Source organism: Netta rufina, assembly GCF_964035555.1.
Source record: "Netta rufina genome assembly, chromosome: 1".
NCBI classification, from domain to species: domain Eukaryota; kingdom Metazoa; phylum Chordata; class Aves; order Anseriformes; family Anatidae; genus Netta; species Netta rufina.
The window spans coordinates 61,506,594-61,533,424 of NC_140123.1; the positions used below are offsets into that span (position 1 = coordinate 61,506,594).

The following is a 26,831-nucleotide window of genomic DNA, read 5'->3' on the forward strand; positions in this document are numbered from 1 at the left end:
TTTTTTCCTTTTCATTCTGTGTTTCCCCTTGAATTTCTTTACATTTTCAGAAAAATAGTCTAGAGGCATTAGTGTCTGCCTTTTCTCAGACTTTCCAAGTATTACCACAGTGCAACAGAGCTGCCTTTATTCTATCACTTCACTCCATGACTCTACTGAAGATGAAATCAACTCCCCTCACTTCAAATAGCTCAGGTAAAATGGCGTGCTCTTTTCTTTTTCAATTTGTATTGCAAATCATGAGAAGAGTCTCCGAAATGAGTTCCTGTGACACACTACTTTGCTTTGAGCTAGTCACAAAATTACTTCTCCTTCCTCATTTCCACAACAGGGCAAGAGGGTAATCTTCAGTCTTAAATTTAACTGTGTGTCCAACTGCTGCAGAAACTGTGCAGAAGGAGATGCTTAACTCCCAAAGGTACTTTTGAAAGTCCCCCACTGAACTCAAGGAGAGTCAAAGTCAGATTTTGTGGAGAAGCTATGATTTTCTCTGTCTTCTGTATGGAGAAGACATATTTTTTTGTAAAAAAAAAACCTGTAAAATAACAAAATAAAATGAACACCTCAAAATTAAGAATAAATACATAATGCTATCCTTCCCTCGTTCCTGAACGTACAAAGACCGATCAGGTAAGACAGATGATTAACATTTTACTAAATATTATGTCCTCTCAGCTAAAATTTACAATTTCTGATGTGAAGCAATTTACTATTCTGCAAAGCCATGTGTTACCTAAACATTTTCTGGTGTGGGAAGTAAGCTCAGTACTATGCAGTATGTGAATGAAAAGTCAGGAAAATTAACTACAATGGGAAAAACTAAAAAGTGTGTCTGAACACAACAAAGATGAGCAAAGTCATGTTCTTTAGTATCCTATTGCAGCTGATTTCATGTAGTACAGTGTGAAGGAGTGTTGGTCATAAGCAGTGGATCTCCAGAAGGTTTATGGAGGAGCCAGGTCCTTTGGTAATAGGCAAGGTACATGGGGAAGGGATGAGAGACCATCAGGCATGGGTATTTGACACTGGGGTTATTGGTAGCTCCAGTGCATTTTGCCATGGTCTCTTACTACTCTCACCTATCCTTAGTTTGGGAAGTAGGCGTTACCTCTAACTCCTGGTACTCCTTGATCTCCAGGTGCGCCTTTCAAGCCAGGGAAGCCAGGCAGCCCAGCATCCCCTCGAGAACCTGCTGTTGCTCTCAAAACTTCACCAGGAACACCCTTCTGTCCTGTCAGTCCTGGAGCACCAGGCTTTCCTGTAAGGCCTGGGTGTCCTTGTAGTCCAGGTAGTCCATTTAGGCCCCTGTCTCCCCGAGGCCCAGTAAAACCTAGAAATAAAACAGGGATTAGGCATCACAGCATTCTCTATAGATGTTGCAGTGCAAATCCTAGATACACCAGATGTGTGGGGAAAAGCAGAGGCGATGACCCATCTCAAGGGACAAATGCCAATTTCTTCAAACTCTTGATAAACCATTGCCAGTATGCCTGTCTTCCACCCTGTAGGTGAATGACTGTGAGGGAGCAAGTCCCCATTCCCACAGATGATGGGAGGAAGACTGGGAAACTGGACCTCATTGTTTCAAGTGCTAGTACTCTGTCTTCAATATAATCAGTATAATTTATATTAATGCTGGAAAGAGTTAAATAGAAACACTAATACTACTAATTTCTTCATTTCTGCAATCATCATTCTATTTCATCTGGAATCTGAAATGTCTTATTACTGAATTTCCTTATTTCTATATCAACTTAATGAACTGTTGTATCTGTAATTTTGCACTATAAAGCAGATTGAAAAAGGTTGAAGTCTATTTTACTTTTCACCATTAGAGAACCTTCAGAAATTCATTTTGGCTTCAAAAAAGACAGTTTTTATAATAGCTTATTGTTTGATCATGACATGGAAGATAAATGAAGATGCATCTGGAATAAGGTGACAGTGCTCCTGTGACTGTAGCAGAGGTCATAAGTACATAACGAATGATTAATTATTTCAAGATACCTGGAGGACCTGGCAATCCTTCCCGACCTGGATCACCTCGTGTACCATTGAGCCCTGGGTATCCCACTGGGCCTGGGTCACCTGGGAATCCTCTTGCACCTTTAGCTCCTAAATTATATAAAAGAAGTAAAAGGAAAGTGATGATCTAAACAAACAAAACAGAAATTTGCATATAATGTAAGCAAAGATAGTGGTAAATATCATAATTATGTATCTCCAGGTACAAAGATAAACTTTAAAAAATATTATGGGATTATACTGTGCTCAAGATCCCAAGAATAGATCAAAACTAAGTGCTCTTACAAACATGGATTAAAAGGACTGCCCCTGACTTTAAGACTAATGATAATGGTGCCTTTTAGGGTGAAAATCATCAGTTTCATAGGCTTTTTGAGACCTTTTAAAATAATATTTTGTAATTAAGCGTTTTAGCTTAAGGTTAAAAGAAAATGTCAAAGGAAGAATGCTCAACAGTAATGGGCACAGGTGAGATAATGTTGGAGGAACAATTTTTTCCCTTTCCTGCTAAACTGATCACAGGACAAAGCTGACTGGTTTAGATAACCAGAAAAAGAAATGTAAGGCTAAAGGTTAGATCTACTTATCCTAGAAACTGAATACAAATTAACTAGCCTACTTACTATTTTTGTAGTAGTGCGGGTTTATAGCTGTGCCCTGAAAAAGTGTTCCTCTGGCACTGAACTCATGTTCATATTGATTTATCTCCTGAGAGGTAAAATGAGACCTCACTTCCTCGTGGTGTAATACTTGACATCTGGGTAAGTACAAATATTACTGTTTCTTAACATCGCAAAATCTGGAACCATTTCATAGGATTCTTTTCTTTCTGTTACGTTTATAAAACTATTATTTGTGTTTTTTTTTTTTTATTTTTTATTTTTCCCAAGCAATAATTTTATTACATGACTCTTGTCAATTAATTGTATTCCAAGATCCAGACATTTGGTGAAGTTCCTTCAAAATAATTCCTGGGGAATGCCTTCTTTCTCTCCCCTCCCTAGCTCCTTGAACTCTTTAAGTTCTCAGCTGAGGATTGAAGGTCAGGAACATGCTTTAACCTTTTAAGTGTTGTTGCTTAGCATCATCATGAATTACAACTCATTTATTTATTACACTGAAAGTAATAAATACTCAAACTATGACAAAACAAGGAAAATATCACTTGAATTTTGGTATTTCTTTCCACTTTAGTTTTCTGGATTTCTGATCTAACCATTGATTTTTGCATTTTTAGCTGGTTTGTGTATGTATGTGTGAAGCAGAGAAGGAAACCTTTCGAAAGCCAGAATTGAAAAGCACATAAACAGCCTACGCAGTGTGAAAAGTATTTTCCCAGTGCAGTACAGGACTATTGTTCTCTCTCTTATATGAACAATAACTTCTCAGAAAGCAATTTAAAAGAAAATCCTAGGCTTTCAGGTCTCAATGAAAAATTCTAACATGTCTCTTATCCAAATGGCATCTTCAACTTGTTTCCCATCTGTAATAACTGACTTTCATTTATTCTGCTCATTATTGTTCTAATTAAAAAGCCATGCTAGAGAAAGAAGGCAGCAGATGGAGAATGCATCCGCTGCTAACATGTATTTCAGTAATTCAATATATGATGCTATCTGGTGTTAACATTGTGCCAAACAGCAGTAAGAAAAGTTTTTATTTTAGAACAATGTTTAATTTGCAAGCATTTTATCTGTATGTTTGAAACAGAAAACTTAAGTATCTTATTCAACAGCAGTTATGTAGGTCCTGAGACTACTGAATACGAGGATGTAACTTAGGATAAACTGTGCGTGTTGCCAGGAATTTCAAAGGAACACAATAACATGAGGGTGTGAGACTATAGAGATGACTTTTTGCTTGATATACTGTCATCAACAACTAGGACACTGAGAGACTTGATTGTTTATAGCTGAGCTCCATCCTGGCTGAAAAGAAGGCAGGAAGTCTTGAGGACAAAACCACAACACCCTAAGCAGAGAATGAAAGTGCTGTAAAGGTGTTGGTGCTTTTGTCAATATGGAGAATGTGGGCAGGAATTATGCCCTAGGAAATCAGACCAACACAGCTACAGTGACAAGAAACTGAAAAGACGTAAAATGTGTCCTGTACCTCTGAGTTTTCCAATTCCAGACCTACCTCCAGTTGAAAGAAAGAGAATGCAGCAGAGTTCTGCATTCTGATCAGCAAGGGCCTTTTTCCAGTTTTTGGAGGGCAGGAAGGCAAAATAAATCTTAAAGTTTATAAAACATATACATTGATGAAGATAGATTTGTTAAAGAGCTAACCGAAGCTACAAAACATAAACCACACAAATCTCTGATTGCAGCATCACCTGCATGCAGCACTCTTAGAGCTAGCAGTCTGACTGCATTCACTGAAAGAAAAAAAAACTGCCAAGTTCATATGAAGGAAAGAAGAAACAAATAATCCTACTTAGAAAGAAGTTACAAAGATGGCAAGGAAAACAACATTCAGAAACATAGATCCTAATGCCAAACTAAAGGCATTGGGACTAAGGTAACACAAATCAGAGATAGTCATCATCTTTCAATAGAGATAAACCATTCCCTTTTAAGATCAATGAATTTGTTATAAATCAATCCATGCATGCCATAATAAACCTTGTGCTGGGAAAAAAAGAAGTTGACCTTAAATGTTATAGTCCAGATCTCTGATATTGCCTGAAGCACAGAGGGAACGGTTCAGAAATGGGTACATCAAGAATTTTACATTTCCCAAACTCTGAATAACCCAGCGATTTATTTATTTATTTATTGGTCAGCTGGTGATAGAATTATTTACTAAAAAAAAAACCAGCTTTATTGCTTAGGCTGTAAGTGTATAAACTTACAGGAACTTATAGTTTGTGGTGCTGGTCAGAAATTCCCTCTTCAAGGTTAATGGTTATGATTGCTCCTCACAACTTCTCTGTGGTTCTCTCAGTTCCCATCTCACATAGTCCTTCAAACCCTGTCCCCATGCCCTCTTTGTTTTGGAAAGTGGTGGGGAACCTGCAGTGCTGTGAAGGCCCAGGATCACCAGATGGTCCTTCTGGGCTTGGTTGTAGACCAGCTCTGCAAGGAAGGCACTTGGTGCACCAGATAGGGCAACTGCATTGCATCAATCTGGCCCATTGCACCAAGCCACATTAAAGAGATTACGCTCACCCTTGCAGAAGGGACTCTGTATATCTCACGAGGAACAGTAAGAAGCTGTCACAGTCCTTCATTGCAACTTGTCAGGTGCCCAGTCATCTTGGAGAGACCTCAATACACTCTCTACCAATATACTTGTATATTTTCTCTCTTGACTTACTTGCACATGCAGAACAGCTTTTTGCTTTTTGTTTCATGTCTGACACTCATTAACACAGGCAGAATTAGTTTAGGATTGGTGCAGCCACCAGGGCTGTGTGCTGCTTAGAACCCTCTGCCTGCTTCAGGTCAGTACTTCCCTCCACTGCCATTTCTAAACTTTAACTTCTTAAACTTCTGACTTTAACAGGTTTGGCAAGATCTCCCTCATAACGTAGTGTATATGGGAAAAAAAGGTGAAGGCAAAGCATTACCTGTGGCTCCTGGCAGTCCTGGCTTGCCTTGGGACCCCTTTGGTGGCCTTACACAGCCCCCACCTGCAAAGAAAGATGGTTAGTCACACCATGTGTGCTCACATGCTGCCTCTCACCAGCTCTGTGCCTACAGTTCAGACAACATTGTTAAAGCAGATGAATGAAATTAACAGGCAAAAGCCTAATTTTGTAAGTTTTATTCTTCATTAAAAAGAAAACAACAACAACAAAACATTGGTTATAGGTGGCATTTTCTGGGTGGCACTCAAGCTGAGCTCCATCCCAATAATCAGCCCAGCCTATTTTACAGAGGCTATGGTAACTGCTCTTGTCAGGCTGTCATGGGAAAGCTATTTCAGGACACCTGACTTACCAGAATAAGAGAGACACTTTGTTTGCCTGCTAGCAATTTGTACCCCTGAATAAACCAAGTCAATTTCTGGTACAACTGAAGGCTCTTTAAACATAAAATTGCACTAAAACTCATTACTCAAAGTTCTTCAGAAAAGTTTCTTAAATTCCCTTTGGTAATTCATTTCTGGGATTGTTGCCATATATTGCATAGTAATCATTATTTTATCGCAATAAACACTCAGGAAAAATGAAACAAGGAACTTCTGGATGGTGAAGGTAAAACTGCAAGAATTTTAGAATATTTTCAATTTGATTCAATTACTTTTGAGCTACATACTCTATATGCACGGTTATTTGTGACCTGAACTTCAAAAAGTTTTCAATTAAGAGTATCCAAACCAGTCATCAGAAAGAACTTATCCAGCTTTAAGAGTTCCATAAGACTAAATATGGAAATACATTCAAGCCATTTGTATGTTCAGTACCTGACCATATTGGTTCAGTTCCGTCTCCTCTAGAAAAGTCTTCAATGACCTGCCCACAGTCTACAAGCAAAGAATGGGAAAGGATAGTTATCATTTAAAAGTGGAAAATCCTAAAACACTCTCATTTCTAAACAAAATGTATATTATAACATCATATAAAGTGTTCTCTTATGTATTATGCATTGGAGAAGCTACTTAAAGCCTATTTGCTATAAAACACTGAAACTCTCTGTCCATATATTAGTTAGAACTAGGCTTGCAACCTAAATTTTCAAATTTTCAAATTAGGAGCCTATATATCCCAAGCAACATATAGGGTTGGCAGGTTCCTGCTGAGGCTTTCATATTCTGCTGAACAACCTGAAGCCAAACAAAAATACTCCAAGTCTGAGCTTTTGGGAACATGAGAGGCTCAGAAAGTTGTGAAGATACTACAAAGAGCTCTGAGGGAAAAATACGTGATTTTCTCTGCTCAAATAAAAGATGAGGTTGGATGGGGTAGACCAGACAAAACCCCCTGTGAGTAATCTAAAGGCAGTACATTGCTGCATTGCCTCCAGCTGTTCAAGACACAAAAGACTACTTGCTGACACAAATATATTCACTTATGCTGTTTCAATACTCTAATTGAAACCAATAAAACTACTGGGACTTCTGAAGTGTTTTTTTTTTTTTTTTTTTTTTTTAAGATTTCTGGACAACTAATATAAGCAATCCCTTTTCCTCCATATAATCCTCCACCAAATGCTAACTTTTCAACACTGGTGCCACACACAATTTAGTAGTGATCTTCCACGGATTTGATACAAGACAGAGTCATCTTTCTTACCTAGTTGGCCAGGCTCTCCTGGTGGACCGGGCAGACCTGGAGGTCCAGGGCTTCCATCTGTTCCATGGTCACCGGGAGGACCACGGTACCCTTTTGGACCAACAAATCCTTCACCTGGAAGACCCGTTTCCCCTGGAAAGCCCTTTGGGCCTAATTCGCCTGGATAACCAGGATCGCCTGGGAAGCCCCTGATAGTATCACCCTGTGGGAAGTGAATAGAGGTGATCACTCCTAACTTTGCTGAGAAACAAACAAAAATCAAACATAAAGTTCTCTCATGAATAACATCTTACAGACAGCTATTCCTCCTGAATTGCATCCCAGCTCTTTATATCAACATTGCAAATAAAACATATTTGAAATTATCAGACATTAATTTAGACCCCACAACACCAAGGGCATAAGAGAAACTCTCTTAGAAGGAGCATTGCCCTAGAAATGATGGCCAATGAAGAGCATTTGGACAACATGTGTCACTGCTGTGGACAGCCTTACTGCCCTTTCTGAAATGCCCTGAGTAGATTTCGGGGAAACTACATGCATCACTAAAGATGAACTAGGTTTAGTTCTGATGTGGCATTTAGTTCATACATCTTGAGAGGTGCTGACATAAAACTGTGCTCAAATGGGTTGGTTCTTCTTGTTCTGCTACTGTAGTGATGTCACTGCAATGCTGAATCTACATCTTTAAAACATCACTGGGAAATGTTTCCATTCACAGAAGTAATGAAAGTACCATTTTCACTGGCAGTATAACCCACCGTGGTCCGTATTGGATGAAATGGCTCTAGCTCATCCTCAGATATGAGGCAAGAGCATCCCAGTGGTCCAAAACATTTGTGAGATGAGTCACTCTTCTTTTGCCTACAGACGGATCTTAGAAGACCAACTGAGACTACGTGTCTAACTGCTTGATGGCTACAATTACTTAGATGAGGTGCTACCAAGTGCATATATGACAACATGACCTATGTTTTGAGGATGTAAAATTGTACTGATTATTGCTTTCAACTCCCTCAAATCAAATTGTCACACAGAATGGCTTACACAATGCTGGATAACAATAAACTGCTAATTATCACAAGTTAACCTCTAATACCAAATTGGCCTAAATGGGTTATATATTACTACATGTACTTATTTGCTTAAATAAAACAGAAATAAAAGTGAAAGGTAGCTCAAAAAAACCCTGAGGATAAGATCAATATTTGATATATCAATAACTAGCACAGCCAGTTTAGTTATGCATCTTTATGTGTGTGTGAAGGACAGCCTGGTAATCTGCTCAGAATGAAATGCATTAGTAATTAAGTGTACTTACCGGAAGGCCAGGCTGTCCCGGTAAACCATCTAATCCATCTCTGCCTGGAAAACCATCTCCCCCTCTGACACCAGGAAGCCCAGGGTCTCCTCGGATTCCTTTGGTGCCTAAAGTAGACCTTTCATTTTAAGACTGCTCTCTCATGAAAGGTATAAATAATGCAAAATAATGTGACACGAACTTTTACTCTACCTTTAGTAGTTATGTAAAAAGAGTCTCCCTTTTGTCCTTTTGGTCCTGGAAATCCTTCTTGACCTGACAATCCCTGATGTTACACACAATGAAAAAAACACACAAAAGAAACAGGAATTCTTAAAGAATAAGTATACATACTTGTATTCCCACTGTTCTACTTAAAAACTTGTTGAAAAAAAAACAAATCAAAACAAAACCAAAAAAACACCACCAACCCTCCTTAAATTTCACTGCTTTTCTGTTACTCTCCGTGTATGGTTTCCTCTCCAGTAATCCCACTCTAGTGCCTGAATCTTTATTAACATGTGCTAACTAGGACCGAGGTCTGTGTGGCATGGTAGGGTGCTTCTGCATGAGGATGTCATTGGAAGACCTGTGGGTTTTCATACATTCGAGTCCTGTAGATGACTGCAACTGGAGAACTGCATCAGTACTCCATCAGTCATTTTTCCCTATCTTCCTTTTACTGAATTTCAAGGCAGACACTGAATGAAGGGAATTCCTGGTGCATTTATTTTTTGTTTGAAATATTCCTTTGCCATAAATTACTTAATATGATATCTTTTGCATCACTGTCTTTTACTGACATTCTCCAATCTTCTCTGAAAAAAAAAAAAGCATGGTGGAAAAAGCATTGGTGAAAAGCATGTGTGGAAACTGTATCTCAGCTGCAGGTCATCTCAAGAATACAGGTTCACACTTCTGTAAGTCTAGAAGGGGAGAGTAAATTTGAGCAAAAAGATCCTGCTTTACCTGTCTGTATTTTCTAGCTGTGGTGGACAGTGAAGCCCCATGTAGAGATGCTTCTTTTGAACATTGCTTTATATAGGCCAAAAGAAATATCAGGAACTTAATATGATGCTGAATTATGTCATTGACTATATAACTGCAGAAATTTTCAGCAATAACACTGCATTAATAGTATGATGTTCACTTTGCTATTTTTTGCTTTCAACGTTTAGATGTGCATAATGCAATTTGGCACATAACGTGTATTTGAAATGGTTTACAGCTGTTCCTAATTTCTCTTTCTCTACAGAAAAGAATGCCCATGGGTTGGGATAAAATTTTACTTTCATTAAATTGACAAAGATCTGATCTAAATGAAATGTATTTATTATCTGTACACAAAATTTACTGAACAAGCTCAAAGAATTATGAAGTCACTTCTGTCTAAGAATATGGACCAAAAATAGCTAAGGTAACTTGTTTTATGTTGAATTTGTTGCAAACCAAAAACTGAGATAAAGTGCTTTCCCGCTGGATGATATTTTGCTATAATATAACATGTCTGTGTATGTCTTAATTCTATAGAATTCTGTGTCTTAAACTCTGGAATTCTGGGATTTCTGGAACAGAAATCATTCATTACAAAGGCAAAAAATCTTGCAAATATGAAAAATTTAACCAAAGTTCCAACACTGAATGTTTCAAAAATACTTTTGCCTTTTTTTTTTTTTTCACAATTCAAAGAAAATAAAAATTTTCATAAAAGTATTTTGAATTTTTCGAAAAAAAGTTTGTAACTTTTTTTTTTTTTTTACATCAACAATCAAGCCAAAGTTTATTTTATTTTAATTCTAAAAAAAAACAAACCACGAAAATCTAGATAGTTGCAAGTGAGTTTGGTTCATGTTCAGAAAGCCAAAAGCACTAACTGAAAGTACTACATTATTATTATTAGCAAAGCACTCTTTTCAGGGCTGTTGACAGTGTTTTTTAGGAAGACTGTATGCATTTATAAACAGGAACCTTACATTTAATCAGTTTGACATATGCATCTTATTAGAAACAATTTGAAGGGACTACTGAAATTGTTACCCTTCTGGCCAGATCATAATCGGTACTACAGCTGCTTTAAAGTGTTTTGCTGAAACAGCTTTGTTTAAATGGAAAATATATTTTGGATTTTGTGGAAATCTTTTGCTCTTCTCAAGATATTCCATTTTCATCCTCATCCCAGCATCTTTTGGCTTTCAGTATTTTGTAGCAATCTGAAAACAATTGAGGTGGTACAGAAAAAACTACTTTTCATCATTATTTTTTTCCTGTGGAGTATAGCTGTTTTTAATTTTTCAGTAGGCATAAAAAACTGCATCAAAGAAACAAATATCTCACTTTTGCTCCAGGGTAGCCAGGAATACCATGTGGACCTTGATCACCAGGTTCTCCTTTTCTCCCTGGCTGGCCAGGGGTTCCTGGAAAACCAGGTGGGCCAGGGGGGCCAGTGGAGCCCCTTCTGAGTTCTTCACCCAGAAGGCATTTACTGCAATCCCCTTCTTCGCCTAAGGACATGTATTGGGAAGAGAAGAAAGAACACTCTGTCACAACAAATACACTTTCAGCTGTACCCATTATATATATATATATATACTTGAAAACACTCGAGCAGTTTATCAAACACTTGAGAAAAGTGCTTATTTTTTTCTTATAAGACACTAACGACTTTACTTGTGTTAGCCTCAGATCGAATGCATCACTCCCTGAGTCATAATTCAACTTAACTCAAACTGAATACAATGGAAGTTTTACACAAAGAATAACAGTAGAGCATCTTTATAGTTATGTATTATAAACTACCTTTGGGTCCTTTTTGTCCTCTTGGCCCAGGGTAACCTTGTGTGCCAGGTCTACCTGGTGTCCCTTCCCGTCCTTTTAATCCAAAGAGAGAACCTACAAGTTTAATTGAATAAAAAGATAAGTTAATGTATTTTAGATTTACTTTTCCTGTTTCCTCCCTCTTCAAGCTGGACTGCATCTGCCTTTTTTTCTGTAACCCTTAATGTCATTGTCTAACCCAGCTTGTTATTTTTGTTGTCTTGTCTTTTTGCTTGTCTCTGCATTCCTCAGTACTGCTTGCTTTCATCTGCTTGCAAAGAATCCGCCTTTGGTATTGCTCAGCATGGACAGTCCCACCTAGACCAGCTTTGTCAGGCTTTTTGTCCCTCTGGCCATGACTGTACTGCATGGCTGGAGCACTCCAGTGACCAGGAACTGGCTGGAGCACATGTATTTGCTTGGCTGGAGACCAGCATGAGGGGTTCAGGGAATGTATATGCTCCGACCTCATTTCAGCATGGTTACAGGACATGGCCTTGACACACATACAGCCCCAGGACCCAGGTCTTCTATCACAGACCTTGTAACTTCTTCCCAGCCCCCTACTCCTCATTGCTTCTTCTGTTATGGTGGATGATTCTTTCAATTCTTTGGTCTCTTACACCCCAAATTCCTTTGCTTTTATCTCTCAGCACAACATACTTTGCAGTACCACAGACCAATGGATTACTTCCTGCAATCCTTTTCTCCACTCCCACTCCTGCACTGCAGTGTGGTGCTTTTCACGCAATGTCTGTCAGAAGTGGCCTCTGGAGACCACCTGGTACCTTCTTCTCAAAGCAGGCCCAGCTTCAAAATCAGAGCAGGTTGCTCAGGGCCTTGTTCAGCTGAGTATTTCCAAAGCTGAAGCATCTATACAACCTCTCTGGGCAACCTGTTCCAGCAGTTGACCACCCTGAAGGTGGAAAAGGATTTTGTAATATCTAAGCAGAATTTCCCCTGTTGTAACTCACGACCTTTGCTTCTTGCCCTGTCACTTATATTCTTGGTGTGTCTGGTTCCATTTTCACTGCGACCTCCTAAGAGGTACAGGAAGACAGCAGTAAGATTTCTCCTTAGCTTTCTCTTCTCCAGGCTAAGGAAGAAATCCAGTTCTCTCAGCCGCTCCTTCTATCTCAAAAGCTTTAGCTCTCTAAACATCTTGTTCATCCTTCGTAAGACTCTCTTTACTATGTTAGTATCTTTCTTGTGCTGGGGAAGATGAAAAAAATGAACTTTTCCAGAACTTCTCATTTTAACCTCTGTTTGCTAAACTTATTATTTACAGTCAGTGTTCTCCATTCCAGACCCTTTCCAATCTACCTCTTATCTCTTGCACACTTACTGGGACACTCTTCCCAGAGTACTGGCACATATCTTTTGTTTGAAATTTCATCTGTGAAAATTATTTTTACCTGAGCAGAATGCAAGTTTAAGCATATCCATATCCCTCCACCAGCCCCAAACAGACCTCCTTTTCAAATTTTGCCAGGAATGTCTAAAAATCATGCAAGCCTTTCTTTCATCAATGCCCCTACAACGCTTCTACCCTATGTGTCTCCCTACCACCTGTTTTGTTTCATTCCCTCAACCTACTTTTTCACTTTGCTTTGCCAACAACTATCTTTAAGATAAGCAATGGTGTTCCCATGAGTTCTCCTCACCTCTCTTCTTGTACTTACCGGGAGTTCCAGCAGGACCAGGAGGACCACGCTGCCCTGGTTCACCGTGTCTACCTGGTGACCCAGGCGGGCCTGACTGATAAGCAGGAGATCCTAATTCACCTTTTTCACCTTTTGGTCCCATTTCTCCAGGTAAGCCTGGCTTATCCCCATCTCCTGAAAGAGAAGCAGAATTGTTCAGAACTCAGAAAAATTTCTTAACAATGCTGCACAAGGAGCTGTAATGTAACAGAAAAGACAGTTCATGCAAACTGCACGTAGCACTCAAGGAAAAATGGAGACATTTAGTGCACAGCAAAAATGGCAACCACACTTTTCACTTGAGCAAATCAATAGCAGGTCCTGAAGCAAGGCTCTGTCATCATCTCTACTTCAGTTGTTTTGCCAGAGCCCCCCTGGGCTGAAGCACGAACACAAAACACACCTCACAGCTAGTTATCTATTACTCTGCACCACGTATTTCACCAAGTGCACATGTGTTTTCTCCACCTCAATCCTGTACCAGTTAAAATTTGCTATAAAGTCTAGTTGTTGGAACAACTGTTATTGAGGTATTACCATCAGAGAATCCAGGCAGACCAGGCAGCCCACGATCTCCTTGCTCTCCTGGTTCTCCCTGTAGTCCAGAAGCACCTGGAAAGCCTGGTTCACCTCTTGTACCTGAAAAACATCCCCAGTTCCACAAAACATGTTAGTGTGATGCTGTTTGTGACCATAAACGCTGACTTGTGGTACACTGCAGATGTCCCAGTTTACTGAAATTCTCAAAATATTAAAGTTTTGAGAATAAAAACAAACTTTTATTCTGTTTTGTTTTGAGAAAAAAAAAAGAAGAAACTTCCTTTCCCTGGAAGTTCTGGTCTTTGCGAACTTTTATCACTTGATGTGGTTCTGGTCTGGTCACCCTGAGCCAACACAGCTCGGCACAAAAGGTAACAGTGGGCAAAACAAGCCTACTGAAAGGATCACTGAAGATATTTATGACCCAAAGGAAAAAGACAAGTCCTCTTCTATTCCTCAAAGATTCTATTTTTTTTTCTTAGCTTTTTTTTTTTTTTTTTTTTTTTTAAAAAAAAACATTAGATTAGATGAATGAGCTGTCAGTGCTGCATTTTATCCAGAGAGTCTGAAAAAGGATACAGGACACAGACTCTCCATTTCTTCCTTTCACTGGACAACAGTCACACTCTTTTATTGTTTTAATTAATTAATTAATTTTCTCTGTGGACTCAGAAATGCATGGATGCCTTTTGTATAGCAATCCAGCTTCAGCACAAAAGACAAAAAAGCCACCTTGTCTGCAAAAAGGTGATTAGTGATCTCTCTTGGAAGGAAATTCTACCTTCTGGAATAGCTTAGCAAACCAAAGTTTCTGAAGGAGTTGAATTCTCAGTCTTTCATTCTTTTGATCTGTGTAGCAAGTGGTAAAACATGGCTAAGATAAGCAACCTAAGCAAAAGAGACCTACCTTTTCTTGGAATGGGGTACGGAACATAGACAGGTGGTCCAGGAGGACCCATCTCGCCCTGCTCTCCCTGTTAACAGAAGTTGAAGCATTGCATTTAAGCACACTATTCTAAAGATTTTCTTTTAATATTGAAACAAAAGCCCAAGAAACACACACACACACAAAAACAACTTTCAAAAACACTACAGAAACTTTTAAGAAATCTGAGACATTTCAAGTTAGCAAACAATGTGACTAGTTCAACAGTGCAAACAAACTCTTTGACTGTTGTTACATCACAGAGAAGAAAAATAAAAAATACGTCTAGTTTATGCCTTCTAGCAAATGAAATTAAAGCAGTACCTTGGCACCTCTAGGACCGTATCCACCTGGTAGGCCATCAGGTCCTGAAAAACCCTGTAATACACATAAAAAGGGTTGACTTTTCCTTTAGCAGAGAGACAATAAAATTATTTGGTCTGCAGCAGCTGGCTTCCCCTGATGTTACCGTGAAAATTATGCAATAGAGCTGAGCAGTTTGCTTCCTGGTGTGTATCAATTCAGGTTATACTATTAAGTCTCTTTGTGCTTTAATGTTCCATCCATTAGACCAAACCTAGCTCCCATCAAAGGCCAGAGGAACTTGCTGTGGCACAGGTTCTGGCAACGGTGCAGAGGGATGGAGCAACTACACTTGCACCATCCCCTTGGACACTGCAGGGTGGGAGAGTAGAAGGAGGATGTCCTCAGTGCTGGTCAACCCTGAGGACCATGGACCAGACAGACAGAACATGCCAAACTGTTTCACCAAAACTAAATGAGTCTGAATCATGATGAGTGCACTTCACTGGAATGCAAACAGCAAGCAACAAAATAGCATGAAGTGCACAGGTCCTCTTTGCTGTTTTCCAAGCAGACGTAGTTGGTTTGGCCAAAGAGAAGTCCCCCAGCTCAAAGAGAAGAACTTGGGACCACCCCTGAACATGCCTTATTCTACCTCTCCTACCCTCAGGCAAGCTGTGTCCTAGAGAAATTTTCTATCCCCACCTGCCACAGAAAACATTTCAGTATCTAAGGTCCTACCCACTTCACTCACTTAAAATGGTCGAAACTCGAAGTGTGTGTATTAAAACACGTGGCAAAACACAACACATCCAATCAAAAGGACATATTTCAGCTGCTGGAGGTGCACAAGGAAGAGTGCAGATTTCAGTGATGCAGATACAGAAGAGGTCAGAACCTGTATATTGTACTCAGTTTCTTAAAAACCTTTGTTCTCTATAGAAAACATTGATAGGTACTCAGTAAAAGAACTGGGGTTAAAAAGGTGAGCTTTTAGTAGAAAACAGTGGCCAGATCCTCAACTGATATCAACTAAAGCAGTTTCACTGAAGCCAGTAGATTTGTAAAATTCACAATAGTTAGATTATTACCCAGCATTTTTAAAACAGCATCTCCTAATTTTCATAATCGGAACAGCTCCTACATGGAGCATTAATTTTTATAGCATGCTCTAAAAGATATTTACACAATTCCACCACTCTCAGCAAGACACCATGAACTGAACCATAGGCATCAAGGACCTTTCTGTAATGGCAACTATACTGCAAGCTATCAGAAAAGCAGCATTAAGTATCAGGTGTAAAATCTCTTTACGCTAGGTGGAGCTGGTGGTCTAGAAGTGAAGCCAGCAGCTTCCTAATTAACCAATGCTTCATATAATGTGGGCAGGCAAGGCAACTATCCTCTCTGAAGAATCAAATCATTCAAAAAACAACAAAGATGGTATTATTGTGAATCGCAAACCAACCAGCCTATTCATAGAATCACAGAATCATTCATGTTGGAATAGACCTCTGAGATCATCTAGTCTAACCTTTAACCTAGTATTGACAAGTCTACTGCTTAACTATGCTAATTAGTACTGCAGCTACACGTTTCTTGAAGACCTCCAAGGATAGTGACTCAAGCACTTTCCTGGGCAGCCTGTTCCAATGACGCACATCTCTTTCAGTAAAGAGATTTCTCCTAATATCCAACCTAAAAAAAAACAAACATAAGAACTATTCCTTTCCATGCATGTCCAAACCAATGTACGTTTCACTAAAATTGTTGCCAAAATTTACTTTCAATAAAGGGAAGCCATTGACCATTTCTGACCAAAGTGGGAACCTAAGTTGAGGTCAATCATTTGGCTTTAATGGCTTTTGCATCACTCTCTCCACACATGTATTACTGCCACACCACCAAGTTTTGTGATCAACTGAATACTTGCACAACAGTTACTTTTATTGCTTCATGTGCTTTACGTCCCATGTGTTTCATGTTATTATTGTTTTACCTTGGTGGCAGGACAAATTCATAAACCTATTAAAGATAGAGAAGCAAAGTCATGCAGCTCATAGTTATTTGAATACTTCATGGAAGTGATTTCTAATGCTGACTGAAGAAGCCTTTTTCTGAGCATAAACAGAAAGTATGAGCTCTTACTTGTCTGACACAATGCTATTTTAAATATTTGGGTGTGTTTCCATGGGGACAGAGATTTAATGGTGTATTGGTGTATTTATCAGTTTCCTTCTTTTTTTTTTTTTTTTTTTTTTTTTTTTGATATCCAAGATGTAGCATAGACCACAGATCTCAACCATGTCTGTGTGTCTGCAGAAAGCTGTTCAAACTAGTAACTTTTTGCATCTAAGAAGAAAATTATAGAAATCATGGTAGCAGTAAAAGAAGAAATGAAAAAAACAATTCCCCACAGCACTTTTAAAACGTGGTCATGTAGAAATGGAAAAATGAACTTTAATTACAGGACCATTTTTTTCTCACTGATGAGTAAACTAACTGACACAAAATTACAATGATAGAAGAATCCAGATGATGCTTTCTAGACTACAGTTGGTGGAATTACAGGCAGAATTTGTCCTCTATAATTTACTTTTCAGACAGATTGTCTACATGTGTGTTGGAAACAACAGTCATGTATGCAATACTCACTCTTTCTCCAATGAGTCCTGGATAGCCATCGATACCAGGTAGTCCCTATGAAGGCACATTGAAATTAATAAATATAAGTAACATCATAATAAATCTTTTAAGAACCATTACTATTTCTTAGACAAAATAAGTCTGACAATTATTTCGAATCTCTAAAACTGACAGTCAGAGTTCAGATACTTTTCCAATGTGATTCACGTATGCTGCAAACACGAAAGATCTGAAATTTACTCTGGTATTAGATTTTTATCTTCTTTCTCTTAATCGGGAGATTACAAATCAACCATGAAGATTTTAAAGTCTCTGAGATTTTTAAAAAATATATGCTGAGTACTGTTCTTAGTCTGTTTAAGCACCTTAGAAACAGTGCTCCCAGAGAAACATCCGTAGATGCTACAAGGTAGTAGGATTTATTTATTTATTTAATTATGTTTCTGGGGTAACTGGAGTCAAACTCGTGTTTGCTGAACACAGTTTGAAGAGAGCTAATGTGGAAATCGTAAAATTAAGACTATGCTGGGGATCAGGGGAGGAACGATCCTCCCCTGGGGAGATCCATGGGGATCGCAGTGAGCGAGCACAGCTTTGGGTGAGTGATGCATGACGTTTCCCCGTGAGGGTGTAGTCAAACCTGTGAGTCATGTGGGGCCCTCCTTCTGTTACCATTTCACAATGCCATTTTTCTTTTCCTGTACCAGGGATTTCAGAGCTGCCCATAACTTGGAAGACATGGGCTGAAGGGCTCTCATGTCTGTGGCTTGTTAACCTATGTTTTGCTCCTAAAGGCAAAGTCTCAGATTGGACTTGCACATTTAGCAATACTAATTTTACCTTTGAGGAGTGACTCACCCTTTGTCCTGCGAAGCCCGTTACCCCTTTTTCACCTCTTTCACCAGTGTATTGTATACCCTAGGAAACATTACATTCAGATAACATATTTCTACATAAAGTGCAAAAAAAAAAACAACAAACAATTTTAATGGAAGCTAAACAGAAGGAAAAAAACATCATTGTAACACATGCATGATCTAATTATAGCTGCATGTGAAAGAACCAGTGTCTTTAAAGTAGAGTGCAACATGCTTGCTTCATTACAATAGCAGGATCAGGCCATTAGGCAGAGGACAGGGTTTCCCTTCTATCATCTCCTCCTTTATTTCTTTTATATCTGTGACTCTGAAGAGAAGCCAAAGCAATTGTTCAGCTATACAACCAATTAAGCAACTCAGCGTATGTCCAAATTATAGCTTTAGAGAACTATTTGGCAAATACAGGCATGCTACTACTATTAAAAAAAAAAAAAAAAAAAAAGGAGAAACATATCTGAAACATATCCCACTCTGCTACATCAAGATAAAATCTGTGGTTTTACTAATAGAGTCACAACAAAATTCTGCATGTATAAAATCTGACCATCAGCTAAAAATATGACTAGGAAGTGCATACGGAGGGCAGCAGGGCTTACACTGCAGGTTTCTGCCATAACCCATAACCTCATTGGGAAGTTAACCAGACTGTTTGAGAAAATAAAGCTCTGCAAAATGCCCAGTGAGGCATCCCAAGTTGGTGAAGACTGTATTTTAAACCACTCTGGGAAGTAAAAAAGAACCACTCAATAGTAAAGCTATTTGGACAGACTAGAGTTTGCATGTGAGTTAATTAAACCACATTCAGTCAAATTCAGTTGACAGCTCTAAAAGACACAGCAACACATGGGATTATTCTCAGTCAACAGACCTATGAGACCAAAGGTTTGTATGTGCTGGGCAGCAGACTGAGAAGGATTGAGAACATTTCCTTACATACATATTTAATGGGATTTAATGTAATTTTTAACATAGCAGACCATCAGCAGTAAAGAGATTTATTAATAGTTATAGCTAAAATTAAAATAAAAGTGTGAGGGAAAATCTTATTTTGGTAAACCAGCAAGAAAAGAACAACAGATTATGCTGTGAAGTTCTTACACATCATGTTGTTTAGATTTCCTAAAGCATCAGAACTGGTGCCCCTATTTGTACTGCTCCATATTATACCATTTCAGTGAAGAATGCACCAGTATTAACTCTGATATTGTTTGTCTTTGATGTTCTCCACTTGACTTACTGGTTGTCCAGGTTCCCCTTTTTGCCCTCGTTCTCCTCTTTCACCCTAAAAATGAAGAAAAAGTGTTCAGATATGTTAGGCATTCCCATTTACATTTTATTAACTTTTTTTAATGCAAAGATACAAATCTTTTTCAAAAAAAAAAAAAATTAGATTTTTTTAAAAAAATCTATATATTTCATAGTTTTTCTGAAAATATTTCTAGGAATATGAACACTGTAGGATATTTCCAGGCTTGTTCATAAGATGCCTGGGTGATGAGTGCCTGGTTAATGCCTATAAATAAATCCACTTTCTTCAAGTTCTACCTATTGCTTATCTGTGAACTGTCTGATCAGATGTAAGAATTCCTCTTAGGATGAGAAAAATTGCAGCCTACTCATGATATTGTCTATATCTCTAAACTGACTACAAAGACTGTCCAGACAACTAGCTCACATCTCCCCTTAGTCATGGAAATTCCATCTTGACACCAAAGACATTTTTACATCTTTCAGTATCACACCAGTTTACTTATATTTCTGGAGCCACATGAACTTTGTAGCTTCAAACTCAGAACTGAAAACTACTGGTCTGGACATTGGTGCTCACCACAGAACATTCCTATATGAGGTATGACTATCTCTGCTCCCAGTAAGAAGCAACAGATGAGAATAAACTGTATCTTGCTGTAGAAGATTTCTCCAATACCTATGGAGAAGCCTTTACTATAAGTATACAAACATCTGCACCACAGAGATATGTTACATAAACATACACGACAATTCTGATTGCTTCCCTAAAATGTGCTTCTTACAGGAGGATGATTTAATTCATTATTATGGAAAATGAGATACTGAATGATTTCTCAGATGGTATTTCTGGTTGTAAAATCAGAAGACATCAGTGACGACCAGTAGCTTCATACTTGGGTTTATTTAAATAGAAATAGCAAGTTTGCTATGATACCTCCAGTCTTACGTTGTGAGAAGTGCTTTCTCAACAGCCAACATAATAACAAAAAGTACTTTATGATTCAAGCTGTAGAAAAGCAGCAGATTTGTCTTTTGACAAACTAATGTCTTCTACGTACTATATGTAAAAGCACATTTGTCCAATATTTTAGTTTTGATAGTAGAGAGCTCTTAATTCCTCTCACATTTTGGGAAAATATTCTGTAGTTACCTTGTGTTTGTCAGAGGGGACACCTGTCAGTTCTTTTGTAGGAAGCCCGGGTGGACCTGGTGGACCTGGTGGTCCCTGCAGCGAAAACGTAAGGGTATGTTTACTAACAGTTACAATACCTTGTCAAGTTGTTGATCATCTCTGGCTGATGAATAGAATGAATGATGAGTAGAAAAAGAGGGATGCATATTTTCCCCTGCTAAGAATACAATTCTAAACCTCTAAATAAATTGATAGCAAGAAACAAGTTTACTTTGTGCTGTGATAAACATAAAGCAATATGTGCTCTTGCCCTGTATGCTTCCAGAATAACTTTAAAGGCTATTGCTTTATATAAAGGAGTCTGGCTCTACACATTTCAGAAATGTCACCTCTGATTTGTGTTGGTGTAAATGAAGGCACAGTTGGACCAAGACTAATGTAAAAGTTAGATGTAAAAATTAGTTCAGTTATGACATTTGTTATGGAGATTATCGAATATAGCTTTCAAAACTATGTTTGTTTTTCTATTATAATAATGTAATATAGTTGCCAACTGATAGTGTATTTAAAATAGGTTCCTTTATAAACAGCAAACAACATCATCCTGTCCTGTAGTGATACTAATTCATCAGTTTTTCTTTACCTGTTCGCCTTTTTCTCCATAGAAGCCAAGGCCCCTGTTGCCCTGCAAAAGCAATAGGTCAAGATTTACTAAAAGTACAACCTGGTTTTCAAATGCAAAATTCAAATTTAAACACACTGAAGGGCCTTTTCAGACTTAGAACTCTGTAGGATGCCACTGAAGAAGAGTAACAAGTAATAATCTAGTTTTACCTCAAAGTATTTTTAGAGATTTAGAAGTATTTTTATAGATGTAAACATCAGAAAGATGACTCTAATTGAAATCTCATGTTACCAGTGTTTCTTATAACAGACTTTGAGTCATTCGCTGAGTAATGTTGTGAAAAGATCAAGCACTTTAGCAATTTTTTTACGGAACCAAACATTAAATAAAAATACCTAGGTGGGTCAGAACAATTAACTTATATATTTATTTTTTTTTTCCACTGAGATACAATTGAATATTGTGCAGACTGCAAGGATTCTCTGTTAATGGGAAGCTACTGTGACTACAGTAGCAAATTAAATCTGGCTCTAGAACTGGTTTAATCATTTCAGGGCAGCCGATCCCAGTGTAAGATTAACTTCTTGTGGTATGCAGCCAACACAGAAGGTCTTGTGCTACACAGCCTTTGGATCAGCCTGTGGTTCTTTATTTTACTGCCTCCAAGTGGGTCTTGGATAAACCTTAGTGACACAAAATCAACATGAACAGCTTTGAAACAAAGACTTACTTGTGGTCCTTGTGGTCCTGGGGGCCCTGGTGGTCCCTAGGGAAACAGAATATGTGAGAGCAAGTTACTTGTCACTTTGTAATCAATGCATGCAGGTCAGTTACTCTATGTCAGAAATAAAAGCATGTATTTGGAAAATAGTGTAATCCTTAGAGCTCAATGTACTATCCTTGATATATTAGCTGTGTTTACTGCTCTGAAAAATACTCTTCTAAATCGTATAATAATCTTTCCTAACAGAATAAAAGTCTCCTGGTTTATGAAATTCTGAAATTAATGAAATTCTGTTTTATTTCAAGTAATAAGAACTTGTGCTTTGGATCCTGACCTAGTAACATTTTAACTTCAGACCTAAAGTTAAGCACATCTTTAACCACTTCACTGGACTAGTGTCTTGGTACTGCATTGGTGTTTAAAGGGTGTTAAACTACCATGAGTGTATATCAGGTTCCCAATTTGGTATATTACAGAATGAAAAAAGAAGATGGTGGGAAATGAAACTAGAACAGACACAAATGCTTGTCTTAAAATATAGTCTTACAAGAAGAGCAGTAAGGAAAGCTATTAATTGGACAGAAAACCTACAGTGCTTCAGTCAACTAGGGTAGTTAATAGGCTCCAAAGGATCCTAAGCATTAAAAACTGTCAAATGTGGGAGAGGTGGGGTGAATAAGAAGCATGAGCTTTTCAGAGAAGGAGATGGTGAATAAGAGGAATAATAAAAGTGAGACAGCTGCCAATGGAACTGACCACCTGCTGAGCCCCAAAGGGGGTACAACCTGGGTTATGCAACATCAACCCAAACTTACAGAAAAAAAGATCATGATGGTCAGGCGAGACCTAAACTTGTTATATATCTCTCCTTTGCTATGTGTCTTTGTGTAAGTACACAGTAGACTGGTTCTGACAAAACAATGCTAAATCAGTTTTGGTTAGTCAAGGAGTCTGTGAGCTGTTGCCTAATCTACAGGGCAGATGCACCGTGCAGGCATGCTGCCTCTGGAGGAGCCACGTTTGCCTTCATGTGGGATCTAGGACTCAAGGATGAGGAACGGTGCAAACCTGGAAGCATTTCCCAGGTCCCTCCCACAGGTCAATCACAGTTTCAGAGATGATAAAGATAGTTTGAACTATTTTGTTAATAGTGGAGATGGTGGGTATCCATCTACTGTGGCAGAGTGTTCAAAAGAGATGTTGAGATGATTGTAACCAGAGGGATGTACTCATAAGGCTTAGAAAATGCACCGTCCATGTCACTCTTTACATCTTACATCCAACACAGTGTCCTGGGAATAGTAGGCTGGGTCTTCTGTGTGAGGCTCATGAAACTAATGAGTTCACTCTAGGAACAAAGTAAAGGACTGAGAAGATTTTCTTTCAGGAGGTTCAGAAGAGAAAGGTAAGATGCAGCTTACCTGCAGTGATAAAGCAGACACTGCAGAAAATTAATTTTGGAGAGGCTTAGCATGCTGTGAATTTAGTCCTAGAATTTTATTTTATTTTATATTTTATTTAATTTATTTTTTGGGGGGAGGAGGCTGGGTGTCCCTGATAAAAGGTTATGGAGGTCATTTGTAAGAAGCCCTGAATTTGATTTTTTTTTTTCCCCAAAAATTAGTGATGTAGAGAAGGTCTGAAGTAAATGTTGACAAATAAAAAGATGAAAAAGTAAGTAAGTGCTATAAAGTTTCTTACAGGAAAATAAAGCAAGCCTAAATAAAACAAAATAAACTGAATTTGAATATCTGCTTTTCACCCATAAAACCGTTAACCATGGTAAACAAGAAATGTAGAAAATGATATCTGTAGAGAACACAATATTTCCAAAGAAATAGTCAGTACCAGTTGTCAACTCCAGTGCTGTAAATGTTGACTTTTGAAAAAAATACTGAAAAAAAGTTTAAAAATAAAATGGTCTTCTAAAAACTAATAAAGAAAGTTATCTATTCAATCTCCTGTAGGAAGGATGAATAGCTGATAACCACATCCTTCATGAGCAGAAAAGATTACATATTTAGATTCTGATATCTCAGAGTAGGGGGGCGTAGATTCTTAAATGGACTGCAATAAATAATCTCTACAAAGAAAACTCTTTCAAGGAGGTTAAAGAAATACAATATAAATCAAGACCTTTAGGTAATACATGGTGAAAGAAAGTATACTTCTTTGTGCAATACTCATCACTGTAGAACCACTGTCTTAGTACTTTTTTCAAGGTTTTCTATCCAAGCACACCTCCTTGCTATTTCTAAATTCATTTTTTCTCTTCATTTGCTATGCTACAGTTCAACATAATGAATATTGCTGAGATGATTCTTTCATTAGGTTAATTTCCTACAGAAAATATTTTAAGCATACTTACTGGTCTTCCTCGTTGTCCTCTTGGACCAATAGGTCCTTGAACACCCAGTATACCTGGAGATCCCTTTAAATTGAAAAAAGAAAAACCCAAAACATCAATTCATGCTGTTTTGGTATTAGTTACTGTTGACACTTTATCACATTTGCTGTACTATTACTTACAGGAAAACCACTGAATCCTGGATCCCCAGGTTCTCCCTAAAGAAAACAAAGAAGTAAAAAATGCAGTAAATACTATACACAAAATTGAATAAAATATTTTCTTACTAGCTTTTTCTTATTCCAAAAGCTATTTAAAAATCATAGTATATATTCCATATAAATCCTTATATACAGATACATTCAGTGAATATTTTGAGATAATTTGAGATAATGTGTTTTATCATAGATTGATTTTATACTTTATATAGTATAGTTACATACAATATACTTGGAAGGTACAAAGATGGTTAGTGAAGTTAGGGATCCAAACTGCAAGACTGAGACGGAATGTTTAATTCCTTTTTGAAAGACCCATCTAATCAGTAGCTTAATTAGGGATACAACATAAGCTGAAATGTACAAGTTAATTTTTCATGAGTTGCATGGGAATTACCAAATCATTTTGATTCTCTTCTGAGTCACTGAGAAGCTCTTGGAACATACCGTTTTCAGTGACCACATATTTTAACTGCAGTACATGTTGAAATGTTTTTGGAAATTGGATCCAAAAATGTTCTAGTGCAAAGACCTTTCAAGCCCATAAATAATACAGCATTCAGTCCAGACACCTTCAATCATCTTAACTTTTTTTTTTTTTTAATATGTCTAGATAATTTGAGTTTAGTTAATGTAATGATCTGTGGAACCAAGTACTTTTTGAAATGAATACAGGTGCCAGTACCTATTCTTGACTATAAATACTTGAGTAGTTCTCCAATTACTACTAATGAGTGAACAGAACTTAAAGTTTCTGAAAGGAAAAGATTCCATTAAAAAAAGTCAAAAGACAAATATATTTTGGCACTCATCACTGGCATAAAATTTACTTAAATGAACTTAGCAGATCCCAGTGCTGAGTACAGTTCTAATGTAGCTTTGTACTTAAATTTGTCACAGTTTATACTCTAACAGTGTATATAACCACTTATCATTATCTGATATTTTCAACTTATACAAAACCATATATATGAGAAAAAGACTCAAGTGATCACAGAACAAGTTTTTAGGATTAGATAGAGTAAGGGCACCCAGAAGAATACTTGGGGATAACTAAATAACTGAATAATACATTGAAGCATATATTATCACAAGTCAACCAAATTCCTACATGGAAGTTATACAGAAAGGATCATAATATTAAATGGAATCATTCAGTGGAGAAAACTGTGAGAAAGGAATTATTTTACCAGGAATGATATATGGGTAGTCATCGAATAAAGAGGATAATACTTGAACTACAACATTTACCACTTTTATTTAAAAGTACAATGTTACAAATGTTTTAAAATCAACAGGTTTATGTCCTTGTCCAGTACCTCTGCAATCCACCTGCAAACTGTAAGTCCTTGCAAGTAAGCGAGTGGACATTTCCTCCCTGGATAGGCTTAGCTGTAACCAGAGACAGAAGAAGCCGCCTGGCAAAACCTACACAGAATTTAAGTGGGTCTCTAGGAACGTGTCTTCCAGAATGTAAGGGAAACTCATTCTCCATCACCTGTTTTAAAAACAGTATTGAGCATTGACTGAAAATTCATCAGCTTGAGGGAGTGACACACCTACCCGGTATTGGCTGGCAATGTCCGGTGGTAGTATATATGGCTCCCCCTTCTGGCCCTTTGGTCCTTGGACTCCCTGGATGTGACCGAAAAAAAAAGGAAAAGTAAGCTTTCATATCATCTGTGAATGCATAAACAGTTACGAGTAATGCAAAATATCTGTAAGGTTTTTCATGAGCATATATGTACAACTGTTTGAAGGCAGAGACTACGTGTATGTCAAACTCTGGAAAGCTGTGGTTTACAAACAAATTATAAACCCTTGTGGTACCTTTAGGAATGGATTTAAAATACAGGGGGAAGAACTCCATGTTACTTAGGAGTGATATTATGGGATGGCACCTGCCAGATAGAGCCATGGCTGCAGCTACTTAGGGCTGACACATAGGCTGGTAAATCAAGGAGCTCCAGTGCTCATTGCAGCATGATCCTACATATTGCGCTATGGCAAGCCAGTATGTTGGGCATGGATAGGGAAGGAAAAGGTTACTTTCATCAGAAATTGTGAGTCTGATATTCTTTTACTGCTTTTGGAAAAAGTTGTACAGGATTTCTTGAAGCAATGACCCTGCAGGACCTACATGATAGGTATGGCAGACCTT

The 26,831-nt window shown here is 37.9% G+C and overlaps 1 protein-coding gene across 2 annotated transcripts in view; it reads right to left on the reverse strand.

Annotated features, from left to right (window-relative positions):
- COL4A2 (collagen type IV alpha 2 chain) overlaps positions 1-26,831 on the reverse strand; it is a 135,452-nt gene that overhangs the window by 20,677 nt on the left and 87,944 nt on the right. The window contains exons 7-28 of one of the 2 annotated variants that reach the window (XM_084284865.1): positions 26,234-26,305; positions 24,635-24,670; positions 24,474-24,536; positions 22,112-22,147; positions 21,400-21,441; positions 20,775-20,849; positions 19,611-19,655; positions 18,354-18,413; positions 17,505-17,549; positions 14,871-14,924; positions 14,529-14,595; positions 13,619-13,720; positions 13,061-13,213; positions 11,361-11,453; positions 10,899-11,065; positions 8,778-8,850; positions 8,586-8,692; positions 7,265-7,466; positions 6,436-6,495; positions 5,597-5,659; positions 2,008-2,115; positions 1,109-1,330 (exon numbers count right to left, since the gene is read on the reverse strand). In XM_084284865.1, coding sequence (XP_084140991.1) covers positions 1,109-1,330; positions 2,008-2,115; positions 5,597-5,659; positions 6,436-6,495; positions 7,265-7,466; positions 8,586-8,692; positions 8,778-8,850; positions 10,899-11,065; positions 11,361-11,453; positions 13,061-13,213; positions 13,619-13,720; positions 14,529-14,595; positions 14,871-14,924; positions 17,505-17,549; positions 18,354-18,413; positions 19,611-19,655; positions 20,775-20,849; positions 21,400-21,441; positions 22,112-22,147; positions 24,474-24,536; positions 24,635-24,670; positions 26,234-26,305 — 1,945 coding nt within the window. Of the gene's footprint in view, positions 1-1,108; positions 1,331-2,007; positions 2,116-5,596; positions 5,660-6,435; positions 6,496-7,264; positions 7,467-8,585; positions 8,693-8,777; positions 8,851-10,898; positions 11,066-11,360; positions 11,454-13,060; positions 13,217-13,618; positions 13,721-14,528; positions 14,596-14,870; positions 14,925-17,504; positions 17,550-18,353; positions 18,414-19,610; positions 19,656-20,774; positions 20,850-21,399; positions 21,442-22,111; positions 22,148-24,473; positions 24,537-24,634; positions 24,671-26,233; positions 26,306-26,831 lie in introns of both variants that reach the window. The other variant, XM_084284864.1, reaches the window with a different exon arrangement.